This window comes from Bombus terrestris, chromosome 5 (assembly GCF_910591885.1).
Source record: "Bombus terrestris chromosome 5, iyBomTerr1.2, whole genome shotgun sequence".
In the NCBI taxonomy this organism is placed as follows: domain Eukaryota; kingdom Metazoa; phylum Arthropoda; class Insecta; order Hymenoptera; family Apidae; genus Bombus; species Bombus terrestris.
In genome coordinates this window covers 11,127,966-11,151,623 of record NC_063273.1, presented here as the reverse complement: position 1 = coordinate 11,151,623, position 23,658 = coordinate 11,127,966, and the positions used below count along the sequence as shown (strand labels likewise).

The window sequence follows — 23,658 nt, the reverse complement described above, 5'->3', positions numbered from 1 at the left end:
TAAACTACAAGGATAAAATTATTTTATGGAATTATAATTGAATACTAATACAAAATGTTATATGTAAACTGAAATTTGTAAACAAACTAGCACAAATTTATAAATGTTATTTGATAAGTACTTTAAGAAATTTAATAGCACATCATAGTTCATGTGCTTTAATTAAAATAAAAATGTAAATCTAATTCTTATCAAGATATTCTTGATAAAATTAAAAATATTTTGGATTAGTTTGATAAGTAATGTAAATATAATGATATACAGTTTATATATTATATAAAATGGCTATGTTTTACCTACAAAGTTTCATTGTGATATTACAAATAAATTAGAGTTTGTTTTTTATCAATTTTATTGTATTTTTTAATTCAGTAATATGATGGGGGTCTTAAGTATAAATTTGCATACTTTTGGATTATATAAATAACAAAAAATCAATAAAATATAATTGATAAATATTTATTGAGTAGAGAAGGATAATAATATACAACATTAACTATATGTTCAAAGTAAAAACCTATAGTATATTGCTATAGAGAACTTGATCAGATTTTAATCTTTACTTAAAAATTAAAATGCTTTGTACAATAAATTTTGTAACTGAATTTAATATTACAATGCAACTCCCAAAATTATTTAACCACAAATTAAATATGTTTGCATCATTCGATTACCATCCCACAGTCTCTCTTCTTGTAGCACTCCTCAGTAATTCTTGTTGCTTGGTATCTCATTTTCATGACTTGTTGATTCACCAGTTTATTGTATATCACATGTATCAAATTGTATACATATTGAGTACACTAACTGGCTTGAGAATTCTGTAAGCATATCATCATATAGTAATTTAATTTCAATGTACATACATTTTATCTTACAATTAGTGTAAAATTCTTATTATTAACAATTAAAAAAAGAAAAAAAACATTTTTCTTAGTATTTCTCTATAAAGATAGAATATTATTTGTTTTACATCATAATTTAAAAAAATATAAAATTATGGACTATATATATATTTTAATCCTATAATAAATTAAATTATATTAAACATTATATCCATAAGATATTCATTAGTGACTAATCTAAATAATATATTTCAATATTAAGGTTGAGAATAACTATTTTTATCACATCAATTAAAGATATAAAATACATTACATACTTACACTAGTGAAATATTAAATGTTATCAAGATGATTATCTTGAAATATTAGAAAATATGACAAATATTGAAACAAATTATATTATAGCATATTCTTTTATTTTTTAGGTTTAATTTGTATTTTAAAAACTAATTAAATATATCTTAAAATGTATCTATAAATTACATTTCTCTATATCTTTCTTATTAGTAAATTGTAAATTTATGTTTGAAATATATTGTTTATATATATTTTATATTATTTGTTGTTCATTCAAGTTTTTGTTTAAGATTGTGGAAACGTTTTATATTATTTAAATTGGTATACTAATTTTTAAAAATTGTTATAGATTAAAAATATCCAAACATTCGAAAACTTGAAAAAGATAGCAGTTGCTACTCATAAATTAAAACTTCCTATTATTAGTTTGCAGTGGAAAAAAATAAAGGGATAATAATTAAAATACAGCAATATACAATTTAAAATAACAATATTATTTGGACTAATATGTTTAATGCAATCCAATGGCTACTAAAATTTCCAAACAAAATCCTTTTGACTTAAAAAAAAGCATTCTAAAATATACGTGGCATATAGAAACAAAGAAAAATTTTTTAAATATCAAAAGCTGCAATATACAAATTGTGTAATAGAGTGTGTTAATTATTTAAAAAATTAAAAAAAAAATTTTGCAAGATAATAAAAAATCAACATTCACAAAACACACACACTTATGAAAATAACAATTATACTCATTACATATGGGTTTAATTATGTATATTATATACAATAATGTAGATAAATAATAGCATATCAGTAAATCTATGTATGATGGTATTATAATACAGTTGTATTTTTTCTTATACTGAATTCAAAATATCAGGATTTTTAGTATAAAAATATAAAAATAAACACACATACACACACGTGCGCACGCACGCACATACACACACATCCCAAGATCTTAATTGCTGGTTGCACTAATTACGGGATGCATATTATTTACATATATATATGTTGATACATTCTTATACATAATTATGTAAATGTATGTATAATGTTAAATAAATAATAAAGTAATGATAATATTCTAATCACAAATAAAATAACATTATCATGATGTAATAAATTAATAAATTCAACAATTAAGATCTTGACACATTTGCAGTTAAAATAGATAATTTTACACAATATCAAGCATGTCACATTCCAAAATTATTTTATGATGCATTAAGTACTACACTGTAAAAATTAAGAAGAAATTTTATTAGTAGAAAAAATGAGGGAAGGATTGTCTTTATTTACATATACATAATATACGTGAACAGTAAAAGCACTTCCCCTTAAGAAAAGAAAAAAAATTATATCAAATGTAAAATTTTATATTTTCAAGTGTATTATTAATTTATACAAATATTATTTTATATTAATATGTCTCTAGATATAATTTTGAGATAATAGGATCTTTTATCTGTATCAATTGTATTTTTAATCTTGTAAATTAAATTATGTAGTATGTGTAATTATATTGAAATACTAACAACGATTATGATTGAGATCAGTAATCTGAGAATTCAACTTGAACTGCAGGAAAGGACTTGAATATTGTTGAAACGTAATCTGAAGAATGAAAATGGGATGTGAAAGGATTATTGAACAAAACAATCAATTTGATAAAGATGTTTAGAGAAATTATTCTTTTGTTTTAATTGAAAATTTAAAAATTAGACATAGGGTAATAGGCATTATGTAATTTAGGATATTAATATGCAAATTAAGAAATTTACAATTACTTGAAAAGAAAACATAATTCAGGTACACACATTGAAGAAACTTTGTTTTTGTTTATTTTGTACACCATGTAATATTTATGAAATAATTTTTTTTTAAAGTAAATAATGTATAGAAATTACTATGTCATTGTAAAATTATTATGCAAGCATATTCAATGAAATTCTTTGAAAATAAAATTTAAGAGACACACAAAAGAAAAATTACAATAAGTACGTACAAAACTAAAAATAAAGAGCTACTACTTTTTAAATCTTATAAGTGCATATATTTTTTATCATTTCTGTTAACTAATAGCCCCATTCCAGATAGTACTGATATCTACAATATTTTAAGTACAAAATGCAAAATATATGTATTATTTAAGAATGAATAAATAATTATTAGCATTGTTGTCTAAATCTTATAAAGTTACAAAATTAATAAGGATCATGCCCAAAATAGAAATTACAGAATAGGACTATTAGTAAAAAGTAGAAGAAACACATGTTAAAAATGTATTTTGGATTTATTTTCATAACCATTGTTATCATTATCACGAGTATACTATTACTTTTGTTATTACTAATACTCGAGTATATTCAATAAAAGAGTAATAATAAATTTATACTTGCATGTATCAAAACGAATAAAGTACTTTACTTCTTAATTAAAAGTACATAGGAATTTTAATAATAATAAAGTTTCTGCGTTTTAATTTTTACTTTTAATTATAAACATATTTTAATAGTATGAATATGTAATATCTAAGGTAAGATAGTTTAATTAAATGTTATTTAACTATCTTGTAAGTTTTATTTTGAATTATTTATAGACGAATAATGTATATTTTCAATATTTCGTCAAAAGTTCACAACGAATAATTAACATTTTCAAAAATATGTAAAATGAAAATTATTATATGAGCAAACTCTATAAAGTAAATGATTTAAGATATCAGTAAAACATATTACTACCTTTATACACTCCATACTTCATTATTAGTAAAAATAGAGGAGATAACTCTATGCAGGGGAATTTGTTATTTATTTTAATATATTACTTTAAAACGATAATAGACTGTTAACGTTAGTTAATTTCAGGACCTTTTTTAACCAGGAACGGTAATATATACTTTGGTATATGTATGCTAGATTTATATACTTGAGGATGGCCTTGACAGATAGTTTCTGTTACATATATTTTTGGAGATACAAAATTAATCACATAACAAGACAAAAAAATAAATATATGATTACCTGATATATGTGGTTTCATTAACCAGTTAAGTCTCTGTGTACAGATACGTTTAATGTCTTCAGAAATCAATAATGTGCTATTCTTGTAATATATCTTAAGTACTATACTTACTTGTCCGTCATTATGTTTGTATGATGAATATTGAAACCTGTATCTTAATTGATTTTTATATTCTCTCTTTACTTATAAATTACTTATGAAATATTGATTTTTTATAATTAAAATTGTTTTTTTACTCAATCATAGAATTTTAGTTGTGATGAAATCAAATAATGAAATAATTTGAGATAAAGTCGATTATTTAAATTTAGATACAAATAATGTAATTTCGAATGTAATTTTCGTCTTAAGAAACTAAAATCAAGGCCTCCTTACTACATTCCTACTGCTCGATTTTTAGAACGATTTAAATAAAATATTGATACATAATTTCCTGAACATAATTTTTATGTATATACATAGTATTGATATTTCTAAAACTAAACGATCAGTTTTTCTACTCTTCCAGCGCGTGACAAAGTTTGAGACATCTTCGAATATAGAATGAACAGCTATATAAATATACTTAAAATTTATTAAGGAAGAGCATGAAAAACTGACCTAAGAAGTAATTGTTCTGAGCGTAAGTTCTCTAGAGCTACAAAAATATATAATCGTTTATAGTAATATTATGCAGCAACATAGCAAGAGGATATGATATAAATATTCTACCCAGGATTAATTTTAATGGAAAACTAGATTTGTGAAATAATTTAAATCTATGAAAAGAAAATTACTATTCAAAAATATTGAAAAATATACATCTTTTTTTTATTCTGGTAAATTGTTTAATACAGAAGTTGATTAATTTAAAATATATTAAAATAAAGTAAATGATTTATAAGTATTATTATAGCAACATTACTCACACTAATTTTCACATTATCTAGTTTTTCATAGAATATAGGTATATTTGTATATATTCTCGGTAGAATACTTTTAAATCCTCTGCTTATAACTGTAATATAAACATTTTTTACTCCTTGGATGAAGGATTTATAAAATCCAACAATAGATAGTGATAATTATGAAAACCACTAATACCAATATTAATTAGAATCAGCTGTAGGATGTACTTTGAGTTCATTTTTTGCGTTTTTCCAAATTTCATAGTGAAATATATCAAGAGATATTTCTTAATGTTTAAATGTTGTAGAATAACAACATTTTTTTAATTAATTTACAATCCACAATATCTTTTTGCAAAAGGATGGTAATATAAAACAAATTTCTTTACCTTTTCATGTTATTAGTTAATTTTATGTTACTTAAATTGCAAACTAAACGTTTTAACTGATAAATAATTCTAATAAATAATTCCAAAAGCAAAATTAATATTTCTCATCATCATTGGATATCTAAAATTATTTAGAAATTTAAAAAATGAATTGTGTATTTATCTTTTTGAATGGGTGAATGTATAATAGTTCAGGATTTTTAAATGTAGTTTTAAACTCTAATTTATTTTTACCAACAATAACGCATTGCAAGAATGTAAGATCTGCACATGTTTAATAGCAGACTTAATTTAAGATTTATTTTATAATATACCAGTATATTTTTCTTGCAAGTTAAAAATGAATCTCTTTTTACATTAGATGAGATCAGTAAAATAAAGATATTTCCGATAGCATCTGCATCGTTATATGATTATGGAACATGATTGATGATGTCTAATGATTACAGTTGTACATTTGATGCAGTATACAAAAAAAGGTTAGTTATATCGAAAGGAAATCGTATCCAAGACTTACACTATCTGCTCGGTTGGGACAAACTTCTCGAAACACTTGTTCAATAAAAGGTTGCCTAAAAAGAAAGAAATTTTTATATTATAATTTTAATTAATACATATTAATATTTTAGTAAAATTGTATAGACTATAAATAATTTTATCTTGTTTTTTTTTTTATTTTATTTAATTAGCATTAAATTCCAAAACAATAAACACTAAAAGAGGAGAATTCAAATTTTGGACCTAAGCCAAATATAACATTTCTATATTCCTTTTAATTTCAGAAACTATAACCTTAATACAATTTTATATCTAACTTATTAACTAATAGAAAATATGATGAAATAAAAACTTAATAATTCATAAATATACATACTTAGCGGAAAGTCCACCACCAGGAGGAAGATTAGGAAATTCTTGGTCCACAAGAAGTTGTAACAGTTGCAAAAAATCAAATTCATTTTTGTCCTTTTGCACAGCAACGATTTCTATAAATATAATAACAAAATTAAATTGTTTTTATTAGGGATGCTTATATCTTAAATATTATCTCTACTATTATTAGCGTGCATGTACTATTAGATTTGTGCAAAAAACATTTGATTAATATTATTTAAAAAATCAGATGCATCTTGTAGTATCTGATATATAATCTATTAAAAATTTTATTTGTTTATTGTGTCACTTTAGTGTTTTATGGAACAGTATTATTGAAACAAAAAGATAAACACAACAAAATAACTATGCATGCTATGCACTAAAATTCATGCATCTACTTAGGACTGGAAAACTTAGTGTTTTAGTACATTTCTTATGGAAATTCTGGATACAAAGTCCGGTCTTAAGTAGACACATTAGTATCTATATTTATGTATAAATAAATATGGTTTTAACAAACTTCTTAAATTTATCCACCATTGGAATTGTATAATCTTATATAATACACACTCATATATACATACATACATACATACATACATACATACATATATACACACAGATATATATGTCTGTTGTAATGTTCCTCCATAAGAAATGCATTATTAAAAAATAAAATTTCAAAATAGGTAAAGTATTTCTAAACTTTCGGAAGGAAATGTTCACCTACCTGTGATATCACTTAAATATATTTGAAAAGAGGAACAAACAACTTTTGAATACAAATTTTACTTACAAAAAAGTTTAAAAGAATACCAACTCCAAGGGTGGAATGCATTTTTAAGTAAAATTAATAATTGATGTTAAAAGAGTTTAATCAAAGGAGAAACAATTAATACAATTTGACAGCACACACAGAGAGAGAAAACTAACATTATATATAAACAACTATCAATGTATCTTGCTATCTGTTTAACAGTTGAAGCAAGAAACGCAATATCATTAGTACTCTAATATAATACTCTATTACTGTATTATAATACATACTCTATGTATATACTCTATTTGATTTAATAATATTTCAATAAACGTTAAAACGAAAGTTATATTAAACGTTTTTTGTGTTTACAAATATTCTAGATATTTTGAATTTACAAAAAACATTTCACTAATCTACTCTACACAAACTTTTATAATTGCAATAAATGGTTGATTTTTATCATGTGTTATCATAAATATAACAAAATACCATTTGCACAAGTCACTAAATGAATATTAAGAAAATTCGAATTTACATTAGATGAGAAGTATTTGTAAAACACGGACTTTAACTATGTCTATTTAACAGCAGAAATAAATTTCTGTAGATGTAAATTTCGACCTTCTACCTGGATATTACTTATTCTTTTTTCAAAAGTCTTTTATATTATACACATATAATTAATTATAAAGTATCAATAATTAAAATTTGTCCAATTATTTTAGTGGTATTGCACACAATTTATAAAATTACTAATGTTACATTTTTGTAATAACTGTACATGCTAAATTATATATTCAATGATTATGAATATTACATTTCTAGAGAATAATGTTATATATAACATGAAAATACATCCATAAGAATAAATCTTCAACATTTCTTAATGGAAATATGTAAGTATGTATATATGCACATATCTTTCTCAAGAAAATTAGAGATAGATATACGACAAAATACATGATATTTACTAGAAATATATTTTCATTACATATATATGAAATAAATAATTAATTCATTAAAATATTATTGCGTTATAGTAAATGGTAATTTATCAAAAAAGTAAAAATTTTGATAATGCATCAGATATTGACATCTATAGAAATATTTGATTATATAATATATTCTGATTTTAAGTTAATATATTTTAGGTAGCAAATAAGATATTTCTATATTTTTAAAGAAAAATGAAGATCCAAATTTGATTTCCAAACTTGTAAGAAATACAAATTTGATATAGATTTGTACTTGTAAATGTTATACCACTATAATGATTGTATTTTGAATTGTACTAAAATTTGATTATTAGATAATGGTATTAAGTGTTGCTCTCCATTTGAGAGCTACCAGAATGTCAAGTATGTGTGTGATATTGTGATTTTGTATTAATGCAACAGCAGAGAGAATATAATTGATTGGAATATGGAAATGTTAATGAACCTTTGATTCTCCTTTCAATGTCCATTTCAAGTTCTGCTTCTTTTTTCTGTGCTTCTGGATTTGGTTTCGGAGCAGCAGGAAATGTCACCAAAACTATGCTCATATTATCTCTACTACCCTGCAACAAAAAAAGTACTTGTAACAAATAAAATTGAAAAAATATATTTGACTGCTTAATAAAAATATAAAAAGACATTAAATTTGATAAATATTTTTTTGTAAATTTGTTCTTTATCAAACATATAAAATGTTAATAAAACATATGTTTTTAATGTATGAAAACATATTAGTAATCACATATATATTTGTAGCTATTCAACAAGTATATAGAAGAAATATAAACAAAATTAACATAAGAAATAAAAATATAAGACGATAGAAATAGAATGTTCTAAAGCTTAAAAGTTATAATATATTATTATTAATTAATATTTAATACCATTAAGTACCATAGATTGAAAATTACAGATTGAGTTTTGAAATAAATAAAAGAATATAAAAATGCATACATTTTAAAATGTAGTATCAGTATCTTTAACATTAAAAATAATTTATGTTGACACACCTTTAGTAGCAAGAAATTCATTATAAAATATACAAAAAGTTTTAGACATCATTACCTTATACAGACAGGTGTCTATAACCTGGTTCGTAACTGCTTCTAGATCATCTGTAAGCAGCAGCCTTGAATGTATAAAATTACACAGATCTGTGTTGTTCATTACATCCCAAATACCATCACATGCTAAAACTAGAAATTCATCGTGTTCATCATCTCGATCTCGAACAAATATTTCTGGTTCTGGAGACACTAACTGTTCACATGGCCCTCGATCTTTCAAATTTTTGTACTCATAATCTCCCAATGCACGAGATACAGCTAAAGCTCCATTAACTCTTTGAATCATTACACTACCACCAGCATTTTGAATTCTTTCTTTTTCAGCAGGTAAACCTGGTTTGTGATCTCGTGTTGAAAAAACTGGATCTCCTGCTCGGCAAAGTACAGCTCTAGAGTCACCACAATTGGCAATGTATATATTTCTGGGAGATATAAATGCACAAACAGCTGTAGAACCAGATTTTTCAGTGCCAGAACTCATTTCTGGTAATTCTCTCATTTCATCGTCAAGTCGAAGAAAGCCAGAATGAATTCCTTTGGTTACATTTTCTGCTTTAAATTCTTCTGTTTGCATGATACACTCTAACAAGTGCTCTGCACTATGAGCTGATACTAATGCACCAGCATGACCGTCAAATACTGCAAAGTAACTCCAATCTGAGAGACCACCTTTTAAACCAGTTATTGCTCTATGAGCATCTTCCATTTCCATTCTCCAACCTTGCATGCTGGCAACACCATAATGTAATCCATTGCCAGAGCCATGTTCATTATATTTATCTGTTTTTGGAGTATCCAAAAGTGCCCCCATAGTATTTATTTAATAATTGCTGTGTCAGCTCGATTAATTTATTTTTCTCTTTAAATATTATTTGATCAGCATCTTTTAACTGATCATTCAAATAACACTTTTCTAAGTTTTACCTAAAATTATAAAAATAGAAAAGGTAGAAAAATCTTAATTTTTAATACAAAATTGAAATCAAATGTAATAATATAAAAATATTGCTTCTAAATTCGAATTTAAATCGAAATCTGAATAACAATATCACGTTTAGCTCATATATATGTATTTATTTATGTGTATGTACTACGCTATTACTTAGAATTTTGTCTCAATTATCCTTTTGTAACAGAAGTTTATTATGATACTATTTCGTTTTATGCCTATAATTTTAATTTAAGCGGAGAAAAAAGGGCAATTAAAACACAACATCGTTGTAATACCGAACGTAACGTACAAGATAATCTCGACATGCAAATATTTCAAACGAAACACGATAACGTTTTACGTAAATGGAAACATTCGAATTACGTGCAATTACGTTCACTATATAATTATTACGGTAGCCTCGTCAATAATAAATAAATTATTTGAATACAGGAATGGAAAATCTCGGAAGCGTAAGCTGTATCAGATTCTAATAAGAAACTATTTGGCAGTGCCAAATTTCGCGACTAAAATAGTTTATACCTCAGTCTGCATGTTCGTGAAACTTACGTAGGGAGATCGTGACCAAATATCATCGTTACTTTGCGAAAGTATATATGTGTAGAGCGTGGTATTGCTAATAGACTTGTTTCATATCACTATCACCATGTTCTTTTGCTAGGCTCAACACACAGAACCAACGAAATCGACTTGCATGAATGACGGATATACACTAGGTAATTTTCTGCGCATGCGTCGGTTATTAATAGCATGTTTCATGGCGTCATAATCCGCCAATCAAAAGCCCACGATTTCCGCTCAAGCCTGGGCAATCATACAGGATTCTGAAGTAAAATTAACTCGCGCGCGATACTGGCATTAACTCTCACTAACAAGTATATAAACAACAACATCAAGTTCTTGTCGATGATAAATTGTACTGTCACTGATTACTGCGTTTATCAAAATTGTTATAGTCAGTAAGCGTTTGTTTAAATTTCAAAATTTTGTAAATATAATATAGTACTTTATTTCTTTAAATACATTTTGGCGAACTTTTGTTGATTACATTATAATATGAATTATTTAATGTATAAAAAGTTGTTTTGTAATAATATTCATAATTTTATTAATAGTTATATAACGCCATTTTTTATTATATGCAAATTCTGTTTTTCCTAAATGATTGTTTTTTTCATGAATTTTTTGTATAATTATTGTTTCTCCAAATAAATTAATTGCTTGAATTTGTTCGTTTTCTTTGTTATTTGTGAACAGCATATTAGATGCTATATTCACAAAGTGTTACGAGATACGATCTTGTAATTCGCGCAATAAAAATGGCGGGCAATAGAAATATTTTAATCTAGTCTTATTACATAAAAAAATTGACAAATTAGGAAATAGTGTAAAAAATATTGTATTACGGTCATAATTATATATTTTAATCATTTCGAATAAATCCTTTTTTTAAACATTTCAATATACTTTAAAAAATTATTATAAGCATTATACTGAACATACATAGTATATATACATATCTATATCTAATAATAAGAATATTAGTAAATATGAACCACTTTCGTGGCAGATATAAACTAATTTAAACGTATAATATATAATATACATTTAAATTCATTCTTTTTATATTTGAATTTGTTTTTTATACTGTTCTTTTTACGCATATCTTAATATATAGGATGTTTCCCTCGCTAGAGACCTCAAAAGGAAATGTCGTCATTGGCCTGATCTCTGTATGTTTGCATACATGAGAATTGGAAATAAGAATGTGAAAATAAGAACGATTTTAAATGAAACATATATACACAACACAGATGATATCGGTTTTCGATGTCGCAATAATATCAGGTCGACGGTTTCTGCTTTGAGATTTCTAGTGAAACTCATCTTGCATAATCATTATGCAAATAGTAAGTACCTAAATATTTAAAAATATAATGAAATATATTTTTTATATATTTGTAATGATAATTCTTACTTATATATAAATAAGGACTGTAAATGCAAATACAAAGTACGTATTTTTATAAAAGCAATTTAATCCATTACCATCATGACATAAAAAATAATTTTTTTAAAGAAAAAATTATTTGTGCTCCTAAAATAAATAAAATTAAATAAACTGATGAAAGTATTCCTATGTGTTTTATATACATAATAAGCAATTTGCATCTAACTATTTTATATTTGCCACAAAACCAAGATCCCTAGGAATCATATACTGTTTTACTATTTCATCTGTTAATTTATTCTTAGCTTCCTGATGTGCAGCTACCAGAGGCTGTAACACTTCAATTAATTCTTTTTTAAGTTCTCCTGTTAAAATTTCTCCACTAGTATAACCCTGAAAATTTATATATTATTATTATATACATATATATATTCTTATATTTATTAATATTAAGGAACACATTTCAATTTTTACTAGACTTACTTTTCTAAGTTGTTCTAGTTTTTCGTCATCCTCTAGGAAGAATCGTAACCACTGATATGATATATCAATATCACAATTGCCTCCTAATTGTCTGTGTTCTTCAATAGTAGCTTGTCCTCCTGAGAATGCATGCTTGTTAATTTTATTCTTTATTTGTTTAGCAGTGTCTGTCAAAAATATTGCAGTATTGTTATCACTAGCTGACATTTTTGTTTTAGAGCCTTGTAAAGCTGGAAAGAATATAGAATGTAACAGGGCTGGTTTTGGATAGCCAATTTTTGGTGCAACATCTCTTGTCATTCTAAAGTAGGGATCTTGATCTATAGCACATGGTATTAAACAATTAACTTTTGCATCCTTAAAAATAAAGGGAAAAGTTCCAGAAATTGCTGGAGCAGCTTGAGTTGGCGGAAATGAGATTTTTCCAATAGGATCACTGTCTCCAAATCCAAAAATGCCTTTCACTTGATTAAATGTAACACTTCTTTGTATTCTTATCATATTCTGATAAAATGCAGGATTATTTCCAATATGTTCTAAATTAGAAAAAATAAATGTATTCTCTGGTTTAAATCCAAGAGCAATAATGTCTTTTGCATTATTATAGGCCAATTTAATCGCATCTTCTATTTTTATGTTCTTCCATATTGCTTTCTCATCATCAGTTAGTTGTATGACTAATGGAACACAAAATACTTCTTGAAGCCATTTACAAAACATAAATGGTATAAGATGTCCTAAGTGTATAGAATCTGAACTGGGCCCTCTACCAGTATAAAGGTAAAAAGGTTTTCCTTGTTCATAAAGATTTAAGATAGTATTCATATCTCGATGAGAAAAGAATATTCCTCTTCTAAGAAAATGATGTGGTTTCTGTCCTGTGATTTTCTCAAATCTCGCTAATAGTTCTCCATCGATTTTGGAACTTCCAAATTTTTCTATAATAACAAAGAGAAATCTTTTGAAAAAGTGAAATTATAAGCTAATGTGTATATTCACATATGCATGTTATCTTTGTCCTCTTTCAAAAAATGGGAAGGATTTATAATCTATGAAATGAAGATAATAAAGCAACAGTATATCATTTTATTTTATGTGATAAAAATACTTTTCAAAGATTTTTATGAAAGATATTTTCTATGGAACTCACTAATAAGCTTATCATAATCAATTCCAGTCTCGTTTTTAGTTGCAACATTCCAAGGTGTCACAATATCCTCCTCATCCGCTTTCCCATTTAACGTTGATGTGTCAATTTCAATTTCTTCCGCTGTCATTTTTCTTTATATTTAATTATTTTCTGACTTTTAAGTACGATCGTGCAAAGATTCCTAGGAGAAAGATATATCATATGCAACGCAGAGTTGGTTACAAATCAACAGGGTTATGTCCGTCTCCGCATGCTATGTTTCCTGCGCACGCATTTGTACATTCAAGGTAAGAAATTTCAGTAATTTTTTCTGCAGTTCTATCATATGCAGTTGATTACTAGTACTATATTTATTAATTTTTATTAGAATATATTTAAATTTAATTATAATTGTTTTTGTGAGGTTCGAATTATCTAACAAATTATCTGTCAATATAGTAAGTGTGATATTGTATTTTGAACTATGTATCTGAAATACTAACGTCATCTCACGGTGATAAATTCAAATAAATAATGATCTCCTTTATTATTAAATCATTTAATATAGTAATGTTTTCTATTGAAATTAGCTATTAGTTATAATCTACATAAAAACTTTGATTTTACAGTTATTTTATTATTTTAATATACAATTAAATTGTAGGATAACTTGTTACTTCTAGTGAGTCTTGTCTAGTTAATGTATTATATCTTTTGGATATATATAAAAATATGTATTATGTTATATTATGAATTATAATAAATCTAAAACAAATCATAGCGTTAGCTTTTGTAATTTTTCTGTTTAAAATTATCTGAAAATTAATTTTATTCTAAAATATGTAAATATAAATAATAATTTGACAATAATGTGTTACAGATGTTTATGGGTAAAATGAATGTTATAGGATGCAAATTTGTTGTTAACAACTGGACAATATAGTAATATATATTCTTTTCATCAGTTTCATGTAAATTTGCAATTTGTGATTTTGTTTTTTATTTGGATATTTCGGTATTTACAAAGAACGATAAAATGTTTTTTCATAAAAATATATCAGTGCCTCTCATTTTGACAAATGTTCTTTTATTTGTACAGAACTTCCAGTATGTATTATAGAGCGATATTAATCTATAACTTAAAATCAAGCATACAAGAATGAGCCAAGATTTTCATTCGTTTGTTCCTCCATGATTTATACAAATGGAAGACACTTCATAGAACGAATCGTCGGTAAGGAACTAAAACTATGAAATCTGTTTTTCTACTGGACGTATAATTAAAAAATTGATTGTACATCGTTTGCAGTCGTTAACACAGTGAAACGTTAGCGTTTACTTTTAGAGATTTCTTTGCATTGTACTAAAAAGAAAATTTTAATTCAGACATCCGCGAGACAGATAGTAAATCATATTTTACAACTTTCCATATAGTATGATGCGAAATTTATTGAGAATGTAATAAATTCAGCTATACAGGACATTTAAAAATATGCCGATGAGCATAGAATGCAAATAGAACTCGTAAAAACGAAATATGAAGAATTTATGAATCATAAAATCATGTTTTTTAATAGAATTATTAGTCTGTTCCTATCTATTTTACAAATATATATTACTCAAAACAATTAGAGCATTGCATTTTTATAATATCTTTAATCATATTTTTATCGAATGTCTAATGTATACGCTATTGAATTTTTGTTTTAAAAAAATAAGTATCATTAAATAGTAAAATCATTTCACAAGGTAATTCCTTAATTGTTTTGAGTTATTATAAGCTACTGAAAATGGTGAACATTTATCCAAAATATGTAATTTTCAAAATTCACTTCTGTCAACGATCTCTTCCAAGTTTTCTAGGATGTCTTCATGAAGTTAAACTCATACTGTTGAATTGGTTTCCGTTTCCGAAATATCTTTACTATTACACACATTTGTATTATTCATTGAACTGAAAAATAGGGTGTTTCGATTTCTATATGATCGATAGTATGTATAGGTAATATTTGCGCGCACATACACTTAAGCGAGCGCTGGGGAGAATCTGTTTTAAAAAATATCGCAGATCTATGACAAAAATAACTTTGTCTCACGAAGAATCTTCTTGTGAACTTATATGTATATAAAAGTAGTTTCGATATTTCATTGGCATTGTGAATAGTTGAGAGGACGATCTAAGTCCCGAGATAGTTTTCTTCTTTTCTTTTTTAGAAATCCGAACTAGTGAAGCAACTTTTTATAGCGACGCGATATAAAAATTAGATTTCGATAGAGATATTCATAGATCAATTCAGATGTCAGACCATCAGACTATGTGATTAACATGAGACATTATAAAAGAACAGAATCGATTATGTAGATGATGTCTTATTGTATAATTACAAGCTACTAAGTCGAGGGCTGACAACATCCATGTTAGAGTTCGTATATTGAAAATTTTTGGTCCTTACGTTCTCTCTACTGTACAATACTTTTAAATAAATTACATTGGATCTAAGTTGATTCTTGCTTTCTGCTTTATCTTTTCTCGCGTAAACAGCGAAACAACGATTTTTTCACGCTACTTTCTCTTTACTAAAACGCTAAAATATCTACGTTCTCTGAGCATTGTTACAGAGGATCATTTTATCGTGTATTTGCCTCTAAAATGCCGATAATCAGGTTGCTTAGAATTTTGTGAGGATCGGAACGAGGTTGATTTAAATTTCATATAATACATAACGGTACGTTTCATCATCTTGAACTATTAGTCATGTGCGTTAAATTAATTAAAATTGGATATGATTAAGTAACTAGTCGAAAGAGAAAATGTAAGTATGAAGTGGAATTTAAATATGGTATAAGTGAGACAGATCTCATTGGTTGTGCAAAAACAAACGTTATCCATCGATATTTCGTCAGAAAAACTTTTGTTCGCTTGCAAATTTTTAATCAGGTACATACATAAACGGTAATTATAGTTCACTGTCTTCGTTTACTTGTTCTAGGAAAAAAGAAAGGTTTGTAAATCTTGCGCAATCCGCTTGGCACAGTGTTTCGGGTAACGTTTGAACAACGCTGAAATATATTTAAGTATTGGCCAAATCAACCACCATTAGCGAGGCAAAATTTGATAAATATAATCAATATGACGTACGTTTTAAAGAGTATCTATAAATACAAATCGAACCGTCGTTGCTTGTCCAATAGCGATCTCGCTTTATCAGTAGATGATTAATTTAATCAATTATACATTATTCGTCAATGTTCTTCCTTTGACATTTCACGCTTTGAATTTTTTTATTTATATTAACATAAGTATGTCAATGTGAATCGTGTAATATATTACAAATTTATATAACGAATTTAATCCTAGGACTCCTTAGATTAAAGTCAGATAAAATTATTCGGAGCAGTTTCTCAATAAATTAAGTTTTCGTTTCTTCATTCTGTCCAATTGATTATTGTAACTATTCTTAGGAGTTGAAGGATTAATTATCGTCAAACAATTATAGAATTTCCTCTCTCACGTGATCGTTCTATGATCTCGCTAAAGACACGTCGTACTATCACAGTCCAGCTTGAAATGTTCGATTCCATTATTTCACAATAACCTACGTCTCAGTACGTCTCATTAGAATAAGATAGACAGAATAATTTCTCCATGCAGGCATCAGGCTATTATAAAAATACAGACGTGTAATCGTATCATTATACAACATGGTATATATACCGTAAAAATTCCAATTCGACGAGCAGAACATTGCGATCGAAAAACAATTCTAAGCAAAGGTTTCTCGTTTTATTTCACCATATTTGTCTGAACGAACGATTAATTCTATTCACCAATTGCTTCGAAGCATTCACAATAAATCTATACTCTGACACCGACACCACTGTCACCTTTTATTTCCGAAACGAGCTCGATGGTAGGAGTGCAGATTTCTGTAGGTGTCGGTGAGGCGAGCGGGGCCAAATGTGAATTCTTAATAGACATATCCTTTAGGATATAGTCCGCTCCTGGTTTGACGCGCAATCTATTTCGATGTAAAGAGGGCTCTAATCTCAAAATCGCACACGATTTCGTCGATAGACAACCATTTCGAAACATAGACTCCGTGGACTTGCTTTGCAGATCGTCCTCGATCGCTGACTTTTTCAAATTGATCGTCGATCTGGAATTATAAGGAGACAGATTGTGTTCAGAATCAGGCGTGAATTCTTCATTTTCTTCGAACGATGTGAAGATTTCTGAATCAGGTACGGATGGAGCGCTAAAGAACGACTCGCGTAACGACGATGTCAGCGCGTCCGGGCACATAAATGGATCGAGGGATGTCAGATCGTTGAGATCGCTGCCACTGTTACAGACCTGAAAATTGTTTACCGAGTAAGACGAAGGGAACGCCTGATGTTCGGTGACTACGTTGGACAGGATCTCTTGGCTTCTCGACGACTCTGACCACTTCGAGTCCGAAGGTCTTCTCGAGCTGAATCTCGTCGAATCATGCTCAGCGAAGATCGGGTCTGGTAATCTCCCTTCTCGGCACTTTTCTGAGTTTTTCAACAAGGCTTCGAATAGATCGATGGGTTCTATTGGTGCTATTTGACCCGACAATACCATATTATTTGAGGAACTATCGTGACTAGATTTGTTATTGATCGATTCGCGGTCTTCGCTATAATCTTCAATATTCAACAAGACGGATGGTATCACAGGGTCTGAGTGTCTAACTGGACTCCTCCTATTACCCATTGGAGATTTTAAGCAATCGATACTAATGGAAGGCTTCGACATTTCAGAGTTTTTCGTGTCTTCTTCTTGTAGAGGAGCAAGAGGAAGTGGATCTATGGGACTCGGTGGTTCCGAGTGTATTGTAGGTACTGCCAGACTCTCCATGACTCTGTAAGGTTCTAACAATCTTACGTGCGTCATCGGTTCGATGGTATTGATCGATTCGGAATGTTTCAGTATTTCGATGTTCCTTCGCATTTGTAATACTTTGGAAGCTGGATCTGTTCTGGGCTCCAAGTACCTCGGAGTATTATCCACATGAACAAGATTGGCTAATTTGTTAGAAGTAATTGTTATGTGCTTCGGAGACGTCTTCTGCCTTGGGTTATCCAACAAGCTCGACCTCGTACTATCCGGGGTGGACGGCGGTGTGTAATTGTTCTGAAGTCTGAGGTTTAGATTCGGACTGTTTCGATCGAAGGGACTATTGATCTTCAACTGCGGTCGTGGATAAATTTGAGGTCGCTTCTGATTCTCCAATTGTCGAGATAGTATAACGTGTTTAGCCAATCCACCCTCATACTTATTATTATGATCCAAATTCTGTACAGAGTATCTATGAACTTCGGTGGTGTTCCCACCGGTTGGAAGTCGAAGATTCACCTCTGAAGAGATTGCGGTCGCCGATTTGATATTAGGATCAGACATCGAACAAAGATTCGAATTTCTTCTTTTGCAATTGATAGGACTCAAATCGTTGTGGAAATCTTTCGTGTGCACTATGGGACTGTTAGCGCTTAGCACGGGGTCCGACATAGTATTCATTTGCAATACTTTGCGATTCAACGTTACGTCGCTCTTTAAATTCTGATAGGAGATGAACTTTGGTTCCGACGCCTTCGAAAAATTCTTACTGGTAAGTCTCTTGTGATTCAATCTTCTCAGGTGTCTAATTTTATTGAACGTTGGATCCAGAAGATATTTCAGATTTTTGATCTTGTCGATATTGTGATTCGAGTCGATCATGTGATTCCGATCGATGATGTACTTTAGATCAAGCATTTTCGTGAGATCATGAATATTCTCCTCAACGATATCTGCTTGTCTACTCTCAGAAGACGTATGATCCATGTTCCTTTCTGGTGAGATATCTGTGTGCTTTCCTGACACTTCCAGGCCTCGCCTGCTTGTGTACAAAGTGTTGTTTTGTTTTGTAGCGAAACAATCTTCCACAGGATGCCTTCTATCATCGTTGCTGTTGTTCACCTCGGCTAATTCCATATTCGTATTGGAACCACGTCTCATTGGCGAGCAACCGTAACGGCTGGGTGTCACTCCGATGAAAGCAGCCAGCTTCTTGGTAATCTTAACCACTGCAACTCTCATTTCGCCGTGATGGAAAGCGTAAATCCATGGATTCACGCCACTGTGCGCCATAATGGGCAGTCCAAGCCATACGACCGCCCATTCGGTAAGAATGTTGGTACCGCAAAAAATATCCAGCAGCATGCAGGTCTGTAAAGCAAATTTACCTTATGTTAAGAAGATAATTTCGGTCTGCTTCGGTCTTTGTTACTTGATCTTATGGGAGGGTTCTGATTTATGTTGTGTGAAACGTTCAACGAGGAAATGAGAAGCGGTTAGAGCAGTTTATGCAAAAGTTTCTTTCAATTGATTTTGTTTATAATTTATACGATACATTTTCTCCAATATTTCTTAAATTTAAGATAATGTATAATATAAGAGAGGAGAATATATTGAAGAAAAATGTAAGATTAAAAAACATTGGCTAAACTTCAGAAAATTTTGTCATTATCTTCATAGATGTATGTTTCTTCCGTTCACTTGATCTATATGGATGGCGTTAATCTATTTATAACATTCAAAGCTTGAATAATACGCTTGAGCTACATCGTTATAAATATGTTCATGTAATACGTGAACTAAAATGGAAATTATTTGTCTTGATCTTTGTTAACGAAAGTTAGTAGATTGTGTATGAAACTAAAATCTATATATATTTGAATCTTATCTTTATATGGGATTTGAAGAAGTCATATAAGACATTATTAGTATGTCGTTCCATATACATGATTGAAAAAAGTCGCATAATTTTTTCCGATGGCAAAGTCTTTATTTAGCCTGATTCTACTTTGATGTCGTTGTTTATAAATATTCAGTTGGAATTTAATAATATGATTTCATTCTTATGATAAAATACTAATAACACTACTAATGTGTTACGTATCTACTAATCTCGAGGATCTAAAAAATTCTGTAGCAATTATCATATTATTTCTGTATTAATTGTTATTAAATCATTAACAATTATTTTTTTATTATATGACTGTATTGGTCATTTTGACTTTAAGATCAAATGCAGATAAATTTTTACCGATAAAGATCTTTTTTATTGATACATATTTTAACAAATAAGTTGTAATTGACAGTTCTTTGAAAAGTTTTAAACTTTTTTTATTGAGGTGAGGATATATAAAAAATTTTCCTATATTTGTAAACGCTTTGTAGCTTTTTATAAATGAACGACGCTTCTACTACTGGTGTGACAAATTGAACGATAAAATAAAAATTCGTAAAATTGTCTTGGACAAAGTTTATTCGATTAATTTATCGCGACGAATTTTCACAGAACTATGAAGAAAAATCGCTAAAATCGCTCGTATTTGTTAGTTTTGTCATCCAATGAAATTGTTTATAATTGTTGCCCTCCTAGGAGCTGTTCTTTTAACGATAAAAAAATGGTAGGCTATTTAGAACACTTTTCCAAGAGTTTTCCGCGAGCTCATCTTCTTTTTCTTCATAGGTGGAAGACGCCCATTTCCGCTGCTTCTTCGTTACCACAATTTCGGAGGTTGTGTCGTTTTTCAACCCTCTTCTTCGCGAAACTTTTCCTCGTGGAACGGAGATTGACGGGTTACGGAAACCTCATTACCACGTCGATTTACGCAACATCAATCGATTGCCAATGACCCAAGGACGGAATTTACTATCAGCTAACTTTATTTTATTTTTTCTTTTATATATAAAAAAAAATGAAATATCAATTACTTAATTAAATTACAATTTACACACATAGAATGAAATATTTTATTTGAAAAAATAATTTTGTTCTCGGCCTAGAAGTGAACATTCCTTTTCTGTTATAATTTGGGTCGAGCCAAGTTACAGTTTGAGTATTGGTTTTTGGATGCGGTAAAATTGTAAACAAATTGTGCCTCAAACATTTCATTTTGCAAATATAAAACGAAAAATTTGGTTTGCAAGCTGGTGGATCATGCAAATTTATTTCAGAGATTATATTTAACGTTAGAAAATATAACGAGTATCTTAGTATATTTGTTTTGTTATTAACGCTATTGTTCTGTTTATTATGACTCATGATTTATTATGTAGCGAAATCTACCTAGTTCATGTTAGGTTCATGTTACGCTAAGTTGTCACATCGTTTGCATCTTATTATATTAGTTAAAAACTGGTGATCTCATTTCGAAACTTTTTCTCTTTCATATTTGGCTTCGTAGAGTGCTTATTAAATTTTTTACATCATTCGCGTTATACGTATTTTCCTGGGCTATGGTTTACAAGTAATACTGTATTACTTTACAGCAAGTAAACTACCCATTATGCGTTTTAATTGGAAATTAACGTTTTTTTTCTCAAGTAATTAAAACCCGGTAACTAATAAGGGTGTAATGAAGGTAAACAAAAATAGCCAGCATAAAGTTATGCAACTAGGCAAATGCTACATTCTAAACAAAATTTTCAATTAATTTTAAATTTCAGTTTCAAATATAACTTTCTCGAGATACATGCATCTTATAAATACAAAGCCATAATTGTACCATACATTAATCGTAACTATGGAATTTTCGATTCTTATACAGGTGCAAAAAGATACAAAACCTGATTAGGAAATTACACAAAATCTGATTGAAAGAATGCAAAATCGAATGGTTAAACTACTGTCTTCATCAACATAGGGGACATATATTAATTTTAATTTTGCTTGAGATACAATCAGAGGATAAAATTGGACTGGGAAACATCATTCAATGTAATTTTATATATTTGCAATAATTTAAAAATGTCTAAATACTTACAAATTTGGTGTAACGCGCAGTGTAAAAATATAAAATACAAAGAAGCATGATCTAAGGAGAAGTACGTATTTAACATGCACACCATGACGTTCTTAAATTTTACATCAGTGTTACATTACGAGCATATATGCCAGGCAAAGTAGAAATGATGTTGCGTAACTCCGATGTGCAAGTAGTATGAGAGTAATAATAGCGAAACAACGCACATTGGTGTTGCGCGTCGAAAGGAATGCTAATTTATAAGAATTTACGCGCATAGGGTGGTTCGATTACAAATGGAGATCTATCTGGTAACCGTGTGCGGTCGCATAGGAGACCATCTACTCACTTGAAAGGGAAGCCAGAAGATGAGAAACGCGCCGACCGTGACTGCTAGTGTTTGACCGTAGCGCGGTAATGCTAGGGTCTGCGTCTGGTGTCTGAACGATAGTTCTACCGTGTAAATCGCACGTGCATGTGCACGTGCCACCAGATACACGTACATGTAGCAACCGAGGAGAACGAGAGCACTGGGTGCCCATACTGCCACTACCAGGAACACCCTTACTGGCGGGAGCACCGCTGCACCGAACCTGCAGTTGCCACTGTGACAGAAAGCAAATTAATTTCACTCGTTAGTTTAGCGATCGAGTTATATAATTGCGTCGATACGAATATCGTTTGATTCGATGCTGCACGCGCCTGTTAATTTCCGTTACACGTGTGCCAGGTGCTTCGGCAAGGTTAAGGCCTGGTTGTCAATTCTGCGAAATTTTTTTGGAAAATGCTTTGTGATTAATTTCAATGATTTGCTTTATTGATTTGCAATTTTAGGTTGTTTATTAAAGATTCGAAGAAATGTGGATTATTCAAAGTACTGATACAGCTATCCTGTTTAATATACAATGGTGTCTTAATGATTGATTTTATCTACTTGGTATTTTGATTTTCAATGCTGTGAATAGTTTTAAGAAATCATAAATTACTTAATATAAATTCGAGAAAAATGTGGATTATTTGAAGTGTTGATACTGCTGTATTTTAAGATAGTAGTGTGCTAATGATTGAGTTTAACCATTTGGTATAGGTCGTTCTGGAATTCTTTGATTTAAGAGTTTAGGTCGATGATCGCTATTTCTTTAAAACGTTTGTTTACTCAACTATTAGATCGGAAGATAAT

At 28.8% G+C, this 23,658-nt stretch overlaps 3 protein-coding genes across 10 annotated transcripts in view; all 3 read right to left on the bottom strand.

Annotated features, from left to right (window-relative positions):
* Positions 1–443: 443 nt before the first annotated feature.
* Positions 444–10,814, bottom strand: LOC100645370 (protein phosphatase 1B). 4 transcript variants are annotated; one of them, XM_003395469.4, is made up of 6 exons: positions 10,648–10,814; positions 9,145–10,070; positions 8,525–8,642; positions 6,323–6,434; positions 5,966–6,020; positions 444–821 (listed from the first exon to the last, which is right to left on the bottom strand). In XM_003395469.4, exons 2-6 carry the CDS (start codon positions 9,955–9,957, stop codon positions 804–806), a joined length of 1,116 nt encoding a protein of 371 aa, XP_003395517.1. In that variant the 5' UTR covers positions 9,958–10,070; positions 10,648–10,814; the 3' UTR covers positions 444–803. The 4 variants fall into 4 exon arrangements, with proteins under 4 accessions (XP_003395517.1, XP_012163775.1, XP_012163774.1 ...); XM_012308385.3 differs by lacking the exon at positions 444–821 and having other exon boundaries at positions 1,894–6,020; positions 10,621–10,814; XM_012308384.2 differs by lacking the exon at positions 444–821 and having other exon boundaries at positions 1,894–6,020.
* Positions 10,815–12,117: 1,303 nt separating this feature from the next.
* LOC100646702 (tryptophan--tRNA ligase, cytoplasmic) lies at positions 12,118–14,109 on the bottom strand. The gene is made up of 3 exons (XM_012308387.3): positions 13,683–14,109; positions 12,533–13,470; positions 12,118–12,442 (listed from the first exon to the last, which is right to left on the bottom strand). The coding sequence occupies exons 1-3, from the start codon at positions 13,807–13,809 to the stop codon at positions 12,275–12,277; spliced, it is 1,233 nt and encodes a 410-aa protein (XP_012163777.3). The 5' UTR covers positions 13,810–14,109; the 3' UTR covers positions 12,118–12,274.
* A 1,630-nt stretch (positions 14,110–15,739) lies between these two features.
* LOC100647897 overlaps positions 15,740–23,658 on the bottom strand; it is a 113,076-nt gene continuing 105,157 nt past the window's right edge. For all 5 annotated transcript variants that reach the window (XM_048406271.1, XM_003395485.4, XM_020863081.2 and 2 more), the window contains 2 exons: positions 22,828–23,083; positions 15,740–19,893 (listed from right to left, as the gene is read on the bottom strand). In XM_048406271.1, the coding sequence (XP_048262228.1) occupies positions 17,518–19,893; positions 22,828–23,083 (2,632 nt within the window). In that variant the 3' untranslated portion in view covers positions 15,740–17,517. The remainder of the gene's footprint in view (positions 19,894–22,827; positions 23,084–23,658) is intronic.